General features: G+C 32.6%; 1 protein-coding gene across 1 annotated transcript; it reads left to right on the plus strand.

The window, feature by feature from the left end:
* Positions 1 to 13,198: 13,198 nt before the first annotated feature.
* Positions 13,199 to 16,932, plus strand: LOC148610735 (fucolectin-6-like). Its single transcript, XM_088596038.1, has 4 exons — positions 13,199 to 13,420; positions 15,118 to 15,189; positions 16,077 to 16,292; positions 16,662 to 16,932. The coding sequence occupies exons 1-4, from the start codon at positions 13,315 to 13,317 to the stop codon at positions 16,871 to 16,873; spliced, it is 606 nt and encodes a 201-aa protein (XP_088452164.1). The 5' UTR covers positions 13,199 to 13,314; the 3' UTR covers positions 16,874 to 16,932.
* Positions 16,933 to 22,104: the final 5,172 nt, after the last annotated feature.

The raw sequence follows: 22,104 nt of genomic DNA on the forward strand, positions 1-22,104 counted from the left end.
TATTGTGTAGGTAAACTATGAAATAAGTTTTGTTTCCGTCGAAGGTGGTGCAGGCGATTTTGCTGAGTTAAATGGGTATGTAGATTTTGCAAATGGATAATCTTTTTCTCTACATGTATGCCAAGCTGACATTTATCGTATATACTCTTTTAAAAGCAACAGTTGTGTTTCTAAAAACGTACACACGTGTCCGCATACATGTATGTGGCATTTACGGCCTTATTGCATTATTGGAATGTGACTTACTGGCCCACATTTGGCCTCTTCCAGAAGCCACTATGTAGTAGATATTTGGTTGTCGAAATAAAGCTGTCAAGTAGAGATTCCTAGTTTTCCCCTAGAGGATTGATGAAGAAATATGTATATGTTTTTTATCATCCGCAGAAGTACACATAACATGTTTTTTTTTAATGCCGGGAACCTGAGAGTTGTTCCCAAGATAAGAACTAGAAGCTAGGTATTGACTATCCCTATGGACTGGATCTAAAACCAAAAGGAAAAAAATGCAAAATTAGAAATTAAACTTACAACAGCATTTAAGGGAAAACATGATTATTTAAGGCTTTCCAATGTAAAGCTAATTCCTTCGGTGGACCCGTTTATTTTTAGAAGAGTGAACATAATGAAATGGGACTGAAATATTCGAAATACCTTATTTACAATTCAATTTGCCAGGTTCTTAATAGGTTAAATATTCTTTTGTCATTTCGTCACGTTATGAGCTTCTACAGTGGAATTCTCCTATTGAAGATGCAAACTTGGACACATCTAAGAAGTTAAGGAACGTTATAACTGTATAATGCGTAAAGAATGTTAGTTGTGATTTCACATGTTGAATTGTGCACGCATTTGTACGAGACTGTTTATCTTATCTAATATCTACTATGTTAGAAGAGGTGGGTAATTGAATATAATAATTTTCGGATTTGACATCTACAGATTCGAACAGACCTAGGGTGTTCTTACTTAGGTCTAAATTTCAATTGCTATTATATAGTTCCTTTTATTTATCTATTTATTTATTTTCGAACACAACAGTGACCTTGAACCAGATACTATCCAGAAAAATATGGTAATACTGCCCCTTTACAAAACATATAAATGAAGTAGCAGAGAAAATTGAAAAAAAAACAAAACAAAACAAAACAAAAACAAAACCAAAAACGAGTTAATTCAGTTGATAGAAATTATTAAACATTACAACAGTACGGAATATGGAAACAAGAAAATCAGTATTGCTTTCAAGAAGCAGCTTAGATATTTATGCTGCACTAAAACATATATTTTGTAGCAGAGAAAAACAATTGAGTAATGTCACTTGCTAAAGAAAATGAAAACGATGGCAAACACAAACATACATGTGATATGATAAAAAAGTTAGTGTAACTGGCTCTCTTTTCATGCGTTTTTGGAGATGAACATATTTGGAAATGCTGACCTTACGTTTGTGAGGATCGATCCACCTGTTCACCCAGTAATGAACGGATGAACTTCCTTGATCACTGTTAGCAGCGAAACGCCTACGTTAGCCAATGTATTTCATGACGGTTTGTACCACCTTGCCAGATTCCGTCTTTTCTGCAGCATTTCAAGTTTTATTGGATCTTTTTATTATATATAAAATGAACTATTTATTTTTTCTAGTTCTATAGATATTAAACCTTTGGTATTGACAATATTGTAACCATCATATTCATCATTTTCAGTCCTCTATAGTCATGATCTTGAACTGCTGTCGTACTTGAAGATTTGGAGTATCTACCAAGTAATGTACTGTCATTATTTTATGATTTAACATGACACACAAATAACCGAAATTTTAATATCCTATATTGTATATCTTCGTAGAATGTTATAAATAAAGGCATAATTTTCAGTATGAATACAATTTAAAGGGTTTTGTACATGTGAACATATTTTTATAGGGAATTCCTTTACATCCCGCTAGATCAATTTTCTTTGAGAAACAACAAAATACCTATTTGGGAATTTGTTTTTTGTGTTTCAATATTCAAAGTTATAGCAAAAGAAAACGTTTAGCTCTTACTGTGAATGCTCAGAATAAGTGGTATGAGATCAGTCGTTGTTTACTCTGATGTACACACACACATGAGCCAACATTCAATAGATATAATTGTTGGTTAAAGTTTGTCCTTTGGATATTTAATGGTCAGATACCAATAATTCTATGACAGATGGATAGAACTGGTATAACTGTTCATTCTTAAATTATATGTGACACATTACTTTGTATTTGAAGAAGCAATAAATGTTCCCATTTCAAGTATCACGAATCCTCTGCTAAAATATACGTTGAACGATAACCGATCGATCAATATCTTACAGTTTTGTTAAATATCCTTTTAGTCCTAGTAGGTAGTATGATTTAATCTAAGCGTTACAGTCTGAACCGATCCGTGCAACGATTTGACGGATGGATGAACGCTGATAAGTTGATCGCTGACGAATCGATAACTGATGACTGTTGACAGATCTGATTGCAGTTTTGTTATGTAAAGTGACGGATGATCTGTACAAAATAAAAAAAAAAGTTAAATAAAAGTTTAATTTGATGTTCAAATCTATGGCATCAAGAGAATATGTGTAAAATTGACCATGAAAACAACGAAAACTGTAAAATGAAGTTACCGATCTGTAGTCACATGATGTGATCGTCGGTTAAATGGATCAGTTTGACGGATCGATAATTGATCGGAAACAGATCGGTGATCGATGTCCGATCGCAATTTGTGTTGCATGGATCTGTTCAGGTATTTTGAAAATAGGTTGTTAATAAACACGCTGAGAAATGTCATAAATTGCCATATTTTTATCAACGAAAACGAGCTACTTTTAAACTCAACTTAATACGTGAAAGGATAAGGGTACATAAGGTGATGTAGCGCCTACTAGAAGAAATGACTTTATCTCCTTTTAATAAACTCAAAATTGTTTCATTTTTGAAATTGAAAAAAAAAATTCACCTGCGCTTTTAAAAAAAAAATCAAAAGAGAAAATTTATTTTCGTTTATAAAAGAATTAAACAGTAATATGCATATTCAATCAGTATATGTGGAATAAAGTAAAACAAAACAATTACACCTTAGTGTTATGTTTTATGCTATCTGTTAGATATATGTATTAACAACCAGTTGACGCACTCCTAGACAGTTAGAGTCGGTAACCGCGCTCGCACCCACGTGGGGTCTGGGAGTACACCAGAGCGTCAACACAGCAGCCCAGCCGCTAGTAGGACATATTCTGACTGAGTAACTCGGTCAGGTATCCCGAAGACTGGGTTCCGCTTCCTTCTACCACTAACTGGCATCACTAACAGAATTCCAGTATGGGGTAGTAGTGCAAAATCCGTAAGGATAGTCAAGACCGTAAAACCCCTCTAATCATCATGTGGGGAAAATCTGGTCACAGAGGCATACGTATGATAACTTTTTCTTAGCCATGTGAAGAATGTTTGCATTCGTACCTTTACTTCTACATTTCATAAAGCTTTGGGCAATAAATCATTTTGTCTCCCCTTCCGTAAAAGAGCGTTTTACTTTACTCAAACTTATTTAAAAATTCGGTGATCATCGAGTCTACGAGTATGTTCCGCTGAAAACAGAATAAATAGAGATGGGGCAAATATACAAATCACGTGTTTCCGATTCTTTCTCAACTACATACAACAATATATGAGTGACTATATGTATATATATCTTCATATCCAGTTAGGAGTCACTAAGGCTTTTCGTGCTTAACTACAGCCAGACAGACAGATAGACAAACAGACAGATCCCTGAGCAATGCGTTAAAAAGTACAATAGCTGGAACATAAAAAGCACGTACATGCACAAATCATTGTTGATAAACTTATCATTACTTTAAGTTAAATCAACAATTCCTATAATATTTGCGAAGTTTTAAATGAGATATATAACAATAAAAATAAAACTTTTTCATAAAAGTTTATGATTACGCATAATAGTAAATTAATGTGGGAAAGTTTGAAGTAAATGCATCTATATAGGTTTTAAACCTCCCGCTATCGACCGCTTTCGGATAGAGCCTCCCGATATTTTATCATACTTTCAGTAATCTCCAACAGTCTTGTCCGCCTCCCGATGGGAGCTCAAATCCTGTCCTTTCGAAATGTTTGCTATTCATCAGTCATAGTAATGTGGATGAATTTGGGAAGTTAAGAAGCCCAGAAGTGACGTACTTCAATTTTGAATAGATATAACAGGGGTCTCCTTTTGTAGAGTTTCCGAAGATTAACATCAATGCTAATCGTAACTCCGCCAAAATGCATGAACGCTTGGCACATGTTTAATACAGGTTCGAAAACTAATTTCAATAAATGTCAGGTAGATATTCATACCATGCATCCATGATCCTCCTGAGCAGTGCATCATAGTACTTCCTTATGTAACAGGTTTGATATATGTACGGGTATTTTAAGTGTCTGCATGTTTTTGGCATATGTGTAGGTGAACATTAAATACGCAAGAAATGTTGGAAAATGTACTTTATATACAAGAAACTTAGCAACATTATTTTATACACCCAAAATTGCGTACAATTGACCAGTATTTTGCATACGTTAATTTTGCAACATTAAATCCAAATGAAAGGACAAGTTTGATATGTGCACATTGTTGATATATATGTATTGAAGATTTTTTTCCGGATAAAGAAAGCATTGTTGAAAGAACTTTGTTATATAGAACTTTGCTTCATCATTGCAATAACTACATACCCAGAGCCTGGATTTTTTACCAGCAAACAAAGCAAACGGCTCCTACTTTCAAAATGAAAACAGGAGCGAGTAAAAAGATTTATTCGCGCTTGATCTTAGAACAGTGTTTGCAACTTGCAGGTTCGCATAATGGAATTAAATGCATTGCAACATTTATTATAAACAAAATTATCATTAAACAGCGTGCTACAGGTTTCTATACATTAATGCTTTTACGAGCTTATTTAAAGCCTCTCATTTCTGTACTGCATTCCACGCAAAAGTAAATCATAATACAGAACGATTTTTCATCGAGGAGATTTAAACGGATATCAGAGAAAACACATATTGAAAACTATTAGATTCAAATATTAAATCTATGGAAAAAAAATCCCACGTAAATGACAGCAAAGCGGTTCAAAGTAAGTGCATTCACGTACATGCAAGCACGTTCATAGCAGTTCTTGGACCTTTCACATTCCAGAGAGAATATTTTTACTCCTGTTCTGTAGTCCTTCATCACTTACTTCCTTAACTTATCAGGCGCACCCCCCAAAAAAAAAAGCCAAAAAAAAACCAAAAAACAAAAAAAAAAAAACAAAAACAAAACAAAACAAAACAATAAACAAAACAAAAACAAACAAACAAAAATGATCCCATGAGTCTCACATGGTTAAGGTTTTGCCTGTTGTTGTTAAACAATTTTGACTTGAAAAAAAAAAAAAAAAAAACTTTGATAAAACTTATCATGAGGATCATTTCATCAATTGAAAGTTTTTTTTTTACCTATTGTAGTTTTAAAGACATTAGTTGAAAACTGTAAAAATACTTCATTTTTCACCTTTCAAGGGCAATAACTCTAAAAAGGAGTGTGCTCGAGTTTTTAATAGATAACTTTTTTGTCCAGTATGGTGGACGTGTGTTTCAAAAAATGATCGGCATTTCAACGGGAACAAAGGGTGCTCCTCTACTCCCTGACCTATTCTTTCACTCTTATGATGCTGACTTTATAGTTGATCTGATCCGAAAGAAGGAATATAAATTAGCCAGATCCTTCTATCTCACTTTCCGCTATATAGATGACGTTTTATCGTTTAATAATCCGAATTCCAGTCATTTCATACACCGCATCTACCCTAAAGAACTTGACGTGAAAGACAGTACAGACACTGTGAAGTCAGCCTCATATCTTGACCTATACTTAGAGATCGATGGAAAAGGAAAACTATTGACTAAACTATACGACAAACGTGATGGCTTTTTATTCCGTCATGTCAACTTTCCTTTCATATGCAGCCATATCCCTAGCACCTGCGTGTGGATATTCCATATCACTAATCATACGTTATGCCAGAGCTTGTCGTAATTATGCAGACTTTTTTTTATCGCGCTAGACTTCTTATAACTAGACTTCTTGAAGTAGGTTATGTTGCTACAAGATTGAAGTCTTCTCTACTGTTATGGTCAAATTTTACCTTTTATGACGATCACATCTGGGGACAAAATTTATTTATTTATTTATTTGTAATTTGTGATGCTTAATTCCCCATCATAAAATTTTCACTTTAATAATCATGTGTTTACAAGTTCTTAACCAGTTAAAATGATTTGTTCTGTACTGATATTGGGAGAATACTTCTGTTTTTTGGTGAGTTAAACTTAGTTATAGATATAATATTTACCATTACGATATATTAACAAATGTGTGGGTTTATTGTGATTGAACTTTTCAAAGCTTTTTGAAGTTGTGTTATATTTTAAATACGTTGCAAATATCATGTTTTGCCTTGGAAATTCATCACGCATGATTTGTGATAGTGACAATGTCTGTTTTCGTAAACTCATACCATTGCAGTTTCAAGCAGTGACTACATAAAGAATATTTTGTAACAGTAGGAATTTTTTGTTGTGGCTACAAACACACGGTGTAGTACGACGATATGAAAAACCCCAAAAAATTATGGTATCATGTATTGCAACTTGAAATGTGTTTTACGTGAATTCTACATACAAATTCTTACCTGGTTTATGATTATAACCAATTCACCTTTTACTTATATCGATAAAATAACTTTTTGTATTTTGATAAAATATTTTCTAGCATTGTTATGTGTTATATTTTTCTAGGCAAATTAAGTGTTTTTTGTTATTCTTGTTTCTTTGGATGTATACATTGAGACGTATTCGATGTATCACCATTTCTAGATAACTCAAATAACTACACATAAACTGTTTAATGTTATTCTCCACATTCCACATTTCCTGGACAGTACAAATATTGAAATGGCCGTCATTATGAACTCGTGGATCGTTACGTAACGTTACATCTACACCATGAAAACCGATTTGTTCAACGTATCATAGTTTTCCTTCTTCTTTTGTCTTACCCAGACTTGACGTTTATTAGCAACTCGATATGTGTTTCTAGAAAAGCAGAGGACACTTACCCTACCTGTGCACATGGTCCATGCACCCAGTTTTTAGTGGAGTTGCTTATTTACTCTATTGTTTTGTACGTATTATATTGTCTATTGTACAAATGTATGCATTTTGTTCTTTTTTTTCTGTGTGGTCCGAATTATATTCTTTTGATTTCCGCTAGAATCTTGGTTCCTTTGATTACTGTTTCATCACATAATAATACAATACCTGAACCCGATCCGTGCAACAAAAAATTGCGATCGGTCATCGATCACCGATCAGTGTTCGGTCAGTCATCGATCCGTCAAACATATCAATTTAACTGTTGATCGCATCACGTGACCAAAGAGCGGTCAATGTATTTTACGCTTTTTGTTGTTTTCTTTGTCAATTGTACACATAGATTTAAACATCAATTTATACTTTCATTTAAAATTTATTTAAAACAGATCTTACGTCATGTTGCATAACAAAACTGCGATCAGATCGGTCACCGGTCATCGATCCGTACAATCGTCGCGCGGATCGGTTCAAGGACTGTATATGTCAACTTGCACAAATAGGTGAAAATGCATGCACTAAAAATAAGTTGATTGTACTCAAAACATTAAACATTAAAAAAAAACAAATAATAGACGAAAATGACTGGAATTGAAATTAAACAAAACACTTCATTCACAAAAAGGTGTAATATGGGTATATAATATGAGTATTATAGGTTAATAGAGTCAGAAATCGTGAGTAATTTATTAAGATCAGTTAATCTATAAGTAACACTAGTTGTATATATTAAAGCACAGTTCTGATTAAATTTTATAGCACGAGTAACATGAAAATAGTGTTTTTTTTATTTTCTTCTAATAAAAAAAAACCAAAGAAAATATTTATTCATGTTTTGACATTTTAAAAAATTGCGGAGATCATCTTTAACCTTAACTCGTTATATTGACAGAAACCTTAAACTCTTTTTACTAGCTTCTAGACTTCTATTTCAGAGACTTGACCAAAATAATTGGATCAGCTTTAGTTTATAGTTTTCCTACTTGTTCGATACCTTTGACTGCATCGGATTTAAAACACAACATTTGAATGAAAAATCACTCAATTAATGACTCCGTTTTTGTGAACACGATATACTCACTTGTATATGCAAATTGTTATTAAGTTACATACAAGTTTGTAACATTCAGTATATGAAATAAAAAAAAAATATCTCGCATAAAACTACATTTAAGAATATGTTTGCATTTAGATGCAGTAGTGCTTTACAGAATATCTTATTTTATTCAAGCCACCATTATAGAGTTGAAAATGAAGTTTAACAAGACAAAGTATAATCATCAGCCATTCGGGGCTTTTTGGAGGAAAGAGGGAAAAATCCAATCGAATCATTTCCGACATCGATTCTAAATTTACAATGAACTAATCAATGCATTTTCGCTCGACTGTTTCAAAGTGACTGTTTCATATATATCATTCTACTTTGAGAACTCTACATGTATCTGAAATAACGATTTTTTTATCCATACATTTTTCTTCGGAGGCTTACTTAAACTGAAATCATTAAGCTGTGTGACTTAAGTTCGATAAAAGATGTACAAAAGGCACCTGTTCAACGGACTTTTCATATTTAAATTAGAAAAAAAAACAAATATTACCAGCGCCGAATAAAAGAAAATGGATTAGGTAGGCGACATGAATTACACGCATACAATATAAGAAAAAAAATAAGCACATCATGTCTCAATAAAAATCTCAAATCATGAGTGACTTTCAATTTTCTACGAACATATGACCAGGTGAAATTCACAAGGTTAAAAAAGAAACATGATAACCTGTTTAATCCGTCACAACAGTAGGAGTTGGCTGTATTTTGGTTTAACTAATGTGTATACACATGTATGCAGTTTTGGTAGAGATTCCTCATACTTTGTAAAAACAAATTCAAATCATCCAAATTTACTGATGAAGATAATAACAAATACTGGATTTTGTGATCGACAACATATTTTTCCGGTGTTGAGGACGCGTTTTAACAAACAAGCTGCATTCAAATAAGATAAATTGGGCTCCTCTACTTGCTGACCTATTTCTTTTCTTTTATGCGGCTGTCTTTATAGCTGATCTGATCCAAAAGGAGGAACATCATTTAGTTGGATCCTTTATATTTTTGTCTTTGTTGTGTGTGTCCGTTTTCCATGTCTGGTCTTTGTCCCTGGATTTCTTACTTTTAATTTCTGTTAGAATGTTGGTCCCCTTGATTACTCTTAAGTCGCAGTGTCCGCTATATCGGTGAGGTATTATCATTAAACAATCATACTTCCAGGGATTGATACATCGCATCTATCCCAAAGAGCGTGATCATATGAGATAAAGGATACTACAAACTCTGTGAAGTCAGCCTTATTTCTGTACCAAGACTTAGAGATCGATCGATGGTAAAGGAAAACTATTGACCAATCTATACGACAAACGCAATGACTTTTCTTTCCGTATTGTCATCTTTCCTTTCATCTGTGACAACATCACTACATCACCTGCGAATGTTCATATCACTCATACGTGTTATGCCAGAGCTGGCCGTTACTACATTTTGTATTGCGCTAGACTTCTTACAATTAGGTTTTTTGAACAGGGTTGCTACAGGATTGGTCAATACTACTGAAGATTCATGGTCGTCATCATGAACTCGTGGACCGCTACGTTGTATCCATCTGCACCATGATTTGTTCAACGTGTCATAGTCTTCCTTTCATCTTTTGTCAACCCCTAACCGGACAATTATTAGCAACTCGGCGGGTGTTTATGGAAAAGCAGAAGACGCGTTCCTTACTGGTGCACCTGGTTCATGCTCCAAGTTTTTATTGTTTTGTTTTTGTTGTATTTTTATTGTTGCTTAGTTATGGTTTTTACTTTGTATGTATTATTTTTGTTATTTTTTATTTTCTTTGTTGTGTTTGTCTGTTTTCCATATTTATTCTTTGACCCTGGATCACATTCTTTTGTATACCGCTAGAATCTAGGTTCCCTTGATTACTATCAGAAACGATTATTTATTTCATATTTATTAATAAAACCAAACATAATGTTACAGGCTATTTATTTCCTCAAATTTACACGCAGCTAGCTAGAGCGGTGTTTGACTCTGATAAAGAAGTAATGCTTGTTCAGTGATATAATGAAATCATTTCTTTTGAAAACTGAGATCTTAGCACGATGAATAAAATATGCATTAAGGAAAATAAATAAGATTTGCATATAAATTCAAATAAACAAAAAACATAAAAAAAAACAATCGACGAAGAAATATTCTTATAATTTCAAAAAAAAAAACAATTGTCAATAAAATATACAGAGTATTCCTAGGTAAACTATAGGGGTGAATAACATAAATATTTCTATATAACGAGAATAGGTATGGTGCATATATGTCAAAAAGACAATGACCCAACAAGGATTACAATGCCAGCCTAAGGTCACCCATTGGTCTTCAATGAAAGACGATAAAACATAATACAACTTGTATTTTCTTTGAGATATTATCGGTATTAATAAATGTTTGGTCCTTATAATGCCAGTGGACTTATGGAAGAATTCTTGTCAGGTACTTAAAAAATGTGATTAATAGACCATATCAGCAGCATTACAATAAAGATAGGAAATTCTAAGCTAGACAACATTGTATAAAAGAAGTCTTAAAACCAATTCCATCAAAATAGGAAGCCAAATCCTTCGGTGTTTTAGGCATATTGAATTTTGTAAAACTGCAAATTGTGATAAATATGAAAATAAACTTTGAAATGAATCGGGATCAGACAAGACTGACTACAGAATGGGTGAATACCAACAATATCGAAATAGAAAGCCAAATCAATCATCTAAATGCTTTATCATGGGTTATACAAAAGAAGGAAGCACCAGCCAGAAAGCCAAATTCATCACCTGAAGGTTATACCTTTGTTTTTACAAAAGAATGAAGCACCAGGAAGCCAAATCCATCACCTGAAGGTTCTACCATGGTCTTTCAAAAGAATGAAGCACCAGGAAGTCGAATCCATCACCTGAAGGTTCTACAATGGTATATATAAAAGAATGAAGCACCAGGAAGTCAAATCCATCACCTGAAGGTTCTACCATGGTCTATACAAAAAGAATGAAGAACCATTCTTCATTAAAGCTAAATATGATCATCTCATTTAAGTATTTATTGCTTGATTCAAGCATTTCTTCCACAAAGAAAGATTTCTTATTGCATGTATTATAATTCTGATATATATGTTCCCAGTACTATATAAAAATGCAGCTTTCAATTTTCTTTATGTTACAGCCGTGAGTAGTATAAAGTAGTAGTAGTTGTATAAAGCGTGAACTAATTACGATTGAGTTCGAATCTCTGTCTACTGTCTTAGTTACTTTGTATCGTATATTATATCAGAAACTTTTTTTAAATTTGGATTATCTCCCTTTTTTGAAAGGGGTAAATGTTTAAGTCGTAACGATTTTAATGCGTTTCTTTTTCTTGTAGTAAATTTCATAATTGTGTTAAAATATGAATTTATTATTAATGATCAATAATATAAGTCTATATTGATATCAAATCAAATCAATAATCAAAATAAAGACATCATTAACTTTAAAATGTCAGTTACATGCACACTTACTCAAATTTACCTTTAATCTAATTTTTATTTATGATTTCGGTGAAACAGTCCAAATTCGATGTAACTGGTGTAGAAATATAAACTGATTAACATTTTGTTTTTGTGTAATTTTGATACAATATCTAATATGTTCATTAATTTTTTTATGTCCATATTTAATAACTATAAAAATATTTAAATAGATTTTGTTTTAAACTCATATCAACTTGACGACTTGAATTTCCACGAAAATACCGAATATAAAGTATCTATATTGTTTAATGGTTTCCACTTGTATCATTTTATCGAAATACGTTTTTTTCCATTCAATTTAAAGGTAACACATTATTACTTGAAATTTAAGCATTAGATATGACATAAATACAAAAAATACAAGTTTTGTATATCGTAAATTTCAATATGCTGTACACGTGTTTCAAGGAGTAACCTCTCATCAGCAGCATTAAAATCAAATATGTAGGAAGATCATAATCAAAAAATTAGTTGTATATAAGAAGTACTCATAACCAAATCTATCGAAAGAGAAAGCCAAATCCATCACCAAGAGGTTTTACCCTATGTAGTAATGCAAGGAATGAAGCCTCGGTGTTTTACGTATTTTTAAATTTGGAATACTGCAAGATTTAATACAAAACATACCAACAAAATCTTTTGTATACGCAAAGTCGCTCATAGTCCATAATTGTCAAAATATAACTATAGAAATAAAAAAAGGTATCACGCCAAATATTGTGCTGCATCAGATTAAAGTGTCTCTACTTTTAAAAGCACTTTTACGTTCAATGCACGCACAAGGGTTCAAAGTTTTACATATTTATAAGTTATTTATTTTTTCGAATAAAACATAAAGATAAATGCAATTATAAATTAGTTGCATACTTTAGCCTCAATATTAATTACTTCATTTGATTGCATACAACCGTAGAATTAGGTGTTTGTTACAAGAGTCAAGGGAACCAAAGTTCTAGCGGGAATGAAATGATGTAATCCAGGGACAAAGACCAGATATGGAAATCAGACACACACAGCAAAGAACAAAACATTACCACATAATAAAAAGAAACAAAAGTAAATGAGCAACTCGTACTAAAACTGGGGGCATTGACCAGGTGCATCGGTAGGGTAAACATCCTCTGCATTTTATAGAACCACCCGACGAGTTGCCCATAATTGTACTGATATCTATATGACATATTTATTACTTACAAAAATTATCATCAGATCAATGTCAAATTGAATTTGTTTAACACGGTGGGTAATAGATACTTTGAAAATAACCCGATTTCAATAATGCACCATGTGTTCAAATTATATCTTATATCATAGCTTAGTCTTCATTGAATCAAATGACAACAAAACATATAAATACAGCCAGTGCCACTCATTCCACGTGTAAGTTGTTTACCTTTCGGTGCTTGTAGCGCTAGCCTCAAATAAGGATTCCCTTTCTTGTTTGCAAGAAGCTTCATCCAAGAACGAAACGTCGTTGCAGAGATAATGTTAGGTTTATTTTTACTGCAGCTTTCTGTAATAACACTTCAGTTATGTGGACAGTGCTTGTCAACAACAAACACGATAGGAGTGTCACACGGGCGGTATGGAGGTAAGTCAGGAGGTTGAAGTCAGTTTGTCCTATTACGCGTAATCAACAGGAGTTATCCAACAATTATCCACACGCTAAACACCAATATGACAATTCTGGGCTGCCAAATCAGAGTAAATTATTCCTACACCATTGTTCTATAACTATTACTATCTGTAACTTATTAACTTGCATTTCAGATACGAACCAGTTAAAATGGGTTCATGGTTGGAAATTCTATCAATTTCTTTTTTTGGTGTTTTTTTAAAATGTTATAAGTAACAGAAAATAACATGGTTCTTTTATGTAACATTTGTCGTTAAGAGGTAAAACATTTTATAGAGTGTACTAGTACTAGAATTCAAAATTAGGGGAGTAAATGACATTTATATCCAATAGCAACTGTTGGATTTTCAATGTGGATTATCCCGAATAGCAAACAAATTGAATGAATAATTGTATACTTCATCTTATAGACATATAAAGGAACTTAATAACAGAAATAAAAACATGTGTTGCCTGCTTTGGGATGTATCGCATATTACAGAATTTGCTATTTCACATGACAAATACTCTTCTTTGATCTGTATAAATAACTATAAAGGTAAGATACGTACTATCAACAGGAGTTACCTGTTAACAAAGTATTGACATGAACAGTTATTGCTCTCAATTTATTTTGGCTTTAAATGTTGTCTCTTACTACACTAAATACTCTATTTGATCAGGTCTTTCAATTAGTGTAGATGAAAACAACTGACAAATATTTGATTTTAATTTTGTAAAATAAATCAAAATACAACAAGTACTTGAAACGATTTCTAAATTGGAAACAGAAAAGGGGTGGCCGAGGTGTTAATTATCCCTTTATGGGTCATATGCCTTACATTTTTGATTCAAGATTTTGTCGTGTGTATTTTATATAAAAATCTCCATTTGCGATGTTAATCATTGTATGAACTGAAAATATAATTTTAAATCCACAAATTTGTCTTAAAATGTAACAGTCATTTCTGCTTTTAGTTTGTATGAGATAGTATTGCATTTAAGTAAATATAAGAGAACGATTTCTGTAGCACTAATGATATAAATTTGTACTGTTTCAACCACAAATAATAGGAATATTTGTCAGGATGTCAGAATGACACAGAGCTTTTGATATTCATAGACCCAGTTAAGGCGGGATACAAAAAAGCAGGTTTGAAACGGTAATCAAATCATAATCAAGGAATAATGACTAGACAACGAAAACAGTAATACACACAAAAGACATGAAATGAACAGAATAACATGCACATCTAAACCCAACCATGTAGTCATAAAATAATATTTCTGTTGTGGGTATTATTGACCATTTACTACTCTTACAGCATCGTAAGCATCCGCATGAATCTAGATATTCAAAGCTATACAATGGAAAAAAAACAGTTTTTTACAATTTTTGGGATATGTTAATGTTTAAAATTTGTGATCGCTTTCTGCAAACTTTATCATACAAAAACAATAATGATTTCAAGAAAATGTGATGACAAAAATAATAATAATAAATATTTCATTTTATTTTTTATTTTCGAACCGTCACGTTGACCAGAAGCTGCAATATTTATTTTTCTTTTCAAACGAGAGCACTATTTCTTTTGGAAGACATTCCTGCCGTAGAAAATGAAGAAAGTTGAAATCGTATTTGTTTATATGAATTGTCTGTTTTATTAAAACAGATGATAAAATCATACACTTGCTGAAACGCATAGATACTAAAGTGGATGAGATGTTCCATGCACTTAATGGAGGTAATATATGAGTACGATTTTATATTGTTTTAATATAAAAATCAATGAAAATCTAAACCATATTGCTGTTCATTGCTTTGTGCTTGCCTTGACTATTTACTGTGACCGTAAATATTTTTTGTGCAAACGTAGATAGAAAAAAAAAACACCGAAAAATGGCAGGTACATATAACAGTATTTATCCAGGACTTGGAGTTAAGAAATTAAGAAATTTCGAAAACATGGAGAATAATGGGGAAGGATTTTTCGTCCTATTGTTGACATACACAGATATCTACGGTCATCGTCATGGCTTTATCTACCAACAGAGTGTTCCTTTCTATTATGTGTTAGACCTCCAACTGCAATCAAAGTTAATTTTTCTCTCTATCGAACTAGACCTTGACTGCAATGTTGTTGTCTTTTGAACATCTAAGCTCACTTCAATGTTAATAAGGTTTGCGTTCTTTGTTTTTCGTGTTAACTTTTTATATTTTTTTTCCTGTTGTGTACATTTTGTTTGTTTGTGTATTATAATATGCTGATGAACCTGGGTTGTTCCTTCGTCTGAAAAGACAATAAGTCTTTGTTGCTAGTATATTCTTTGAAAAATAATCTATAAACCATAAATACACTTTGATTATCTAATAACTGAGACACGCAACATTTAAAATAAAAAAAATATTATGTGTATTTATGTATCGTTATGGTATAGTAAAGTATATTTAGAACCGATTTTCGGATAAAACTAAAAAAAAATGTATATGCATGATTAGATGTGATGCATTATTTGTTCAAGCACATTAGTTAAATATACTAGAACGAAAATTCAAAAGGCTATATATAAGTATTATAACTTTTGGCTTATGGTTAATGAAATTTTCCTATAGTTGTTTTATCTTTTAAAGGCAATGGTTTAAAGCATCTGCGTGAAGTTGCATTCAGAAAAACTGCTCAACAAAGTTCTCAGTGGTCTGCTGCATATCCTGCAAAAAACGCATTGGACGGTAATTATAATAGTGTTCAACACACTTTAGAAGAAACAGGACCGTCTTTAACCATAGACTTGGGTCGGAACTATAAAATCGTTAGAATCGATGTATACAATAGAAAAGACTGTTGTGGTAAGTTTACCTACATTATGTCTTTCATGAAATGTATATTCCATTAAGAAAGGTACTTACCTCGTCAGACAAAAAAAAGGAACACATGATGTTTGATTCACAATACATGTATTTTTTTTTCTTATTTCATAATTCATTATGTTTCTGTTTGAGTTCCGTTGACAATTAGATAACGTACATTGTTTATTTTTTCCTTACATTGCATTTATTATTCTTGATTGTTTTGAACGATTGTCTTCATCGTGAAGATTTAGTTTCGAACGTAACTACGCTGTCAACCAAACAGAAAAACATATTTGTTAGTGCCTTAAGAAAAAAAAATTTCACCTGAAGAAAGTAAACGAATTCTTGAATTTGATTTTTGTACAGGGGAAAGACTTCGTGATCTTGACATTTTGCTTGGTACGACGTCCAATGGACACATGTCATTATGTGCACATTACATAGGACCATCAGAAACTGGATCCCACTTAGTTTTCTATTGCAACAATACAAGATATGCACGATACGTAAAACTGAATATAAAAGGATTCGGGTATTTGCAAACCGCTGAGGTCAAAGTTTATGCTAGAGATAATTAGATTTTGTTTAATAATGTCTGAATATTTATTAAATAAATCCTTCGTTTATTTTGTCATCATTCATTGTTATGTATCTATCATCATGGGATAGTACCTTTTATTATTGTAAACTGTCATATTTTCGTACAAAATTGTAATTTTTTTTTGTGGTTTGTTCCAACCAATTTACTTCTGCATAGCTTAAAATCTGTTGTTTTTGTCAAAATATACAATAATTAGCATCGAAAACGATATTTGCGCAATCTTTATGCTTGGTTTAACCGCGAAAAGAGTGAAAACGAAACTGCTGCGAAAGTATCCCACTTCCGAGATATTTTTTTACGTTGGAAGTCGGGTTATCTAGACGGACTTTACAATTGAGTAATTTCAACTTGCACATTGATTGACACAAGATCTGTAGATCTGCAGGAATAACTGAACTCTTTTAACATTTGATTTGATACAGCTTACAAGAATCAATTTAATTGTCCACAAAAGTTAGTATTTTATCTCGACTCCAAATAAAAATGCCGTCTGTTGAAAAGAAGTACTAGACCCCACTATTTTACGGAAACGGAGGTTTGCACTGTAAAAGCCATATTCTACCAATTACCTTACATGACAAATTTCTAGAAACACCCGCTGAGTTGCTCATAAAAAGTAATAGGGATAAAGTGATTTTCACTGCAAAAGTCTAGCCTATATTCTATTACTGACCTTAATTTTAACAATGGTCTACATATAACATATCTTTATTATGAGTGAGAATCGAGAGTACAAAGGTAAATATAACTTCTTTTATTTGAAACCACTTTCATTAATCAAGAAAAAAACTAAAACAAGTTGTCAACTGTAGGTTTACATTTGCCTTCACAAAGGAAATAGGAACAACTGAAAAGTAGAATAAGTACTGTTCATCGAATAAACAAAAAAAGCAAAAAAACAAATGAAGGTTCAATTCATGTTATACTGATTCCGGAGTTGAATCCGGTTTTCGACAAACATTTATGACGTTAATGTCATTCATCTGTTACGTCATTGCCATCGCTCATGAATGGCGAACAGTTTTCTTGTAGTTTGTGATATTTGGAAATTAAGGAGTGAATCATTTAGATTCGTAAACGCTTTTTTTGAAACTATACTCAAAAGTTAAATCATCTTTAAAATTTGCAATAATACTATTGTGTAGGTAAACTATGAAATAAGTTTTGTTTCCGTCGAAGGTGGTGCAGGCGATTTTGCTGAGTTAAATGGGTATGTAGATTTTGCAAATGGATAATCTTTTTCTCTACATGTATGCCAAGCTGACATTTATCGTATATACTCTTTTAAAAGCAACAGTTGTGTTTCTAAAAACGTACACACGTGTCCGCATACATGTATGTGGCATTTACGGCCTTATTGCATTATTGGAATGTGACTTACTGGCCCACATTTGGCCTCTTCCAGAAGCCACTATGTAGTAGATATTTGGTTGTCGAAATAAAGCTGTCAAGTAGAGATTCCTAGTTTTCCCCTAGAGGATTGATGAAGAAATATGTATATGTTTTTTATCATCCGCAGAAGTACACATAACATGTTTTTTTTAAATGCCGGGAATCTGAGAGTTGTTCCCAAGATAAGAACTAGAAGCTAGGTATTGACTATCCCTATGGACTGGATCTAAAACCAAAAGGAAAAAAATGCAAAATTAGAAATTAAACTTACAACAGCATTTAAGGGAAAACATGATTATTTAAGGCTTTCCAATGTAAAGCTAATTCCTTCGGTGGACCCGTTTATTTTTAGAAGAGTGAACATAATGAAATGGGACTGAAATATTCGAAATACCTTATTTACAATTCAATTTGCCAGGTTCTTAATAGGTTAAATATTCTTTTGTCATTTCGTCACGTTATGAGCTTCTACAGTGGAATTCTCCTATTGAAGATGCAAACTTGGACACATCTAAGAAGTTAAGGAACGTTATAACTGTATAATGCGTAAAGAATGTTAGTTGTGATTTCACATGTTGAATTGTGCACGCATTTGTACGAGACTGTTTATCTTATCTAATATCTACTATGTTAGAAGAGGTGGGTAATTGAATATAATAATTTTCGGATTTGACATCTACAGATTCGAACAGACCTAGGGTGTTCTTACTTAGGTCTAAATTTCAATTGCTATTATATAGTTCCTTTTATTTATCTATTTATTTATTTTCGAACACAACAGTGACCTTGAACCAGATACTATCCAGAAAAATATGGTAATACTGCCCCTTTACAAAACATATAAATGAAGTAGCAGAGAAAATTGAAAAAAAAACAAAACAAAACAAAACAAAAACAAAACCAAAAACGAGTTAATTCAGTTGATAGAAATTATCAAACATTACAACAGTACGGAATATGGAAACAAGAAAATCAGTATTGCTTTCAAGAAGCAGCTTAGATATTTATGCTGCACTAAAACATATATTTTGTAGCAGAGAAAAACAATTGAGTAATGTCACTTGCTAAAGAAAATGAAAACGATGGCAAACACAAACATACATGTGATATGATAAAAAAGTTAGTGTAACTGGCTCTCTTTTCATGCGTTTTTGGAGATGAACATATTTGGAAATGCTGACCTTACGTTTGTGAGGATCGATCCACCTGTTCACCCAGTAATGAACGGATGAACTTCCTTGATCACTGTTAGCAGCGAAACGCCTACGTTAGCCAATGTATTTCATGACGGTTTGTACCACCTTGCCAGATTCCGTCTTTTCTGCAGCATTTCAAGTTTTATTGGATCTTTTTATTATATATAAAATGAACTATTTATTTTTTCTAGTTCTATAGATATTAAACCTTTGGTATTGACAATATTGTAACCATCATATTCATCATTTTCAGTCCTTTATAGTCATGATCTTGAACTGCTGTCGTACTTGAAGATTTGGAGTATTTACCAAGTAATGTACTGTCATTATTTTATGATTTAACATGACACACAAATAACCGAAATTTTAATATCCTATATTGTATATCTTCGTAGAATGTTATAAATAAAGGCATAATTTTCAGTATGAATACAATTTAAAGGGTTTTGTACATGTGAACATATTTTTATAGGGAATTCCTTTACATCCCGCTAGATCAATTTTCTTTGAGAAACAACAAAATACCTATTTGGGAATTTGTTTTTTGTGTTTCAATATTCAAAGTTATAGCAAAAGAAAACGTTTAGCTCTTACTGTGAATGCTCAGAATAAGTGGTATGAGATCAGTCGTTGTTTACTCTGATGTACACACACACATGAGCCAACATTCAATAGATATAATTGTTGGTTAAAGTTTGTCCTTTGGATATTTAATGGTCAGATACCAATAATTCTATGACAGATGGATAGAACTGGTATAACTGTTCATTCTTAAATTATATGTGACACATTACTTTGTATTTGAAGAAGCAATAAATGTTCCCATTTCAAGTATCACGAATCCTCTGCTAAAATATACGTTGAACGATAACCGATCGATCAATATCTTACAGTTTTGTTAAATATCCTTTTAGTCCTAGTAGGTAGTATGATTTAATCTAAGCGTTACAGTCTGAACCGATCCGTGCAACGATTTGACGGATGGATGAACGCTGATAAGTTGATCGCTGACGAATCGATAACTGATGACTGTTGACAGATCTGATTGCAGTTTTGTTATGTAAAGTGACGGATGATCTGTACAAAATAAAAAAAAAGTTAAATAAAAGTTTAATTTGATGTTCAAATCTATGGCATCAAGAGAATATGTGTAAAATTGACCATGAAAACAACGAAAACTGTAAAATGAAGTTACCGATCTGTAGTCACATGATGTGATCGTCGGTTAAATGGATCAGTTTGACGGATCGATAATTGATCGGAAACAGATCGGTGATCGATGTCCGATCGCAATTTGTGTTGCATGGATCTGTTCAGGTATTTTGAAAATAGGTTGTTAATAAACACGCTGAGAAATGTCATAAATTGCCATATTTTTATCAACGAAAACGAGCTACTTTTAAACTCAACTTAATACGTGAAAGGATAAGGGTACATAAGGTGATGTAGCGCCTACTAGAAGAAATGACTTTATCTCCTTTTAATAAACTCAAAATTGTTTCATTTTTGAAATTGAAAAAAAAAATTCACCTGCGCTTTTAAAAAAAAAATCAAAAGAGAAAATTTATTTTCGTTTATAAAAGAATTAAACAGTAATATGCATATTCAATCAGTATATGTGGAATAAAGTAAAACAAAACAATTACACCTTAGTGTTATGTTTTATGCTATCTGTTAGATATATGTATTAACAACCAGTTGACGCACTCCTAGACAGTTAGAGTCGGTAACCGCGCTCGCACCCACGTGGGGTCTGGGAGTACACCAGAGCGTCAACACAGCAGCCCAGCCGCTAGTAGGACATATTCTGACTGAGTTATTCGGTCAGGTATCCCAAAGGCTGGGTTCCGCTTGCTTTTACTACTAACTGGCATCACTAACAGAATTCCAGTATGGGGCGGTAGTGCAAAATCCGTAAGGATAGTCAAGACCGTAAAACCCCCCTAATCATCATGTAGGGAAAACCTGGTCACAGAGGCATACGTATGATAACTTTTTCTTAGCCATGTGAAGAATGTTTGCATTCGTACCTTTACTTCTACATTTCATAAAGCTTTGGGCAATAAATCATTTTTGTCTCCCCTTCCGTAAAAGAGCGTTTTACTTTACTCAAACTTATATAAAATTCGGTGATCATCGAGTCTACGAGTATGTTCCGCTGAAAACCGAATAAATAGAGATGGGGCAAATATACAAATCACATGTTTCCGATTCTTTCTCAACTACATACAACAATACATGAGTGACTATATGTATATATATCTTCATATCCAGTTAGGAGTCACTAAGGCTTTTCGTGCTTGACTACAGCCAGACAGACAGATAGACAAACAGACAGATCCCTGAGCAATGCGTTAAAAAGTACAATAGCTGGAACATAATAAGCACGTACATGCACAAATCATTGTTGATAAACTTATCATTACTCTAAGTTAAATCAACAATTCCTATAATATTTGCGAAGTTTTAAATGAGATATATAACAATAAAAATAAAACTTTTTCATAAAAGTTTATGATTACGCATAATAGTAAATTAATGTGGGAAAGTTTAAAGTAAACGCATCTATATAGGTTTTAAACCTCCCGCTATCGACCGCTTTCGGATAGAGCCTCCCTAT

This window comes from Perna viridis, chromosome 8 (assembly GCF_037379345.1).
Source record: "Perna viridis isolate PV_CMFRI_1.1 ecotype Kerala chromosome 8, ASM3737934v1, whole genome shotgun sequence".
In the NCBI taxonomy this organism is placed as follows: domain Eukaryota; kingdom Metazoa; phylum Mollusca; class Bivalvia; order Mytilida; family Mytilidae; genus Perna; species Perna viridis.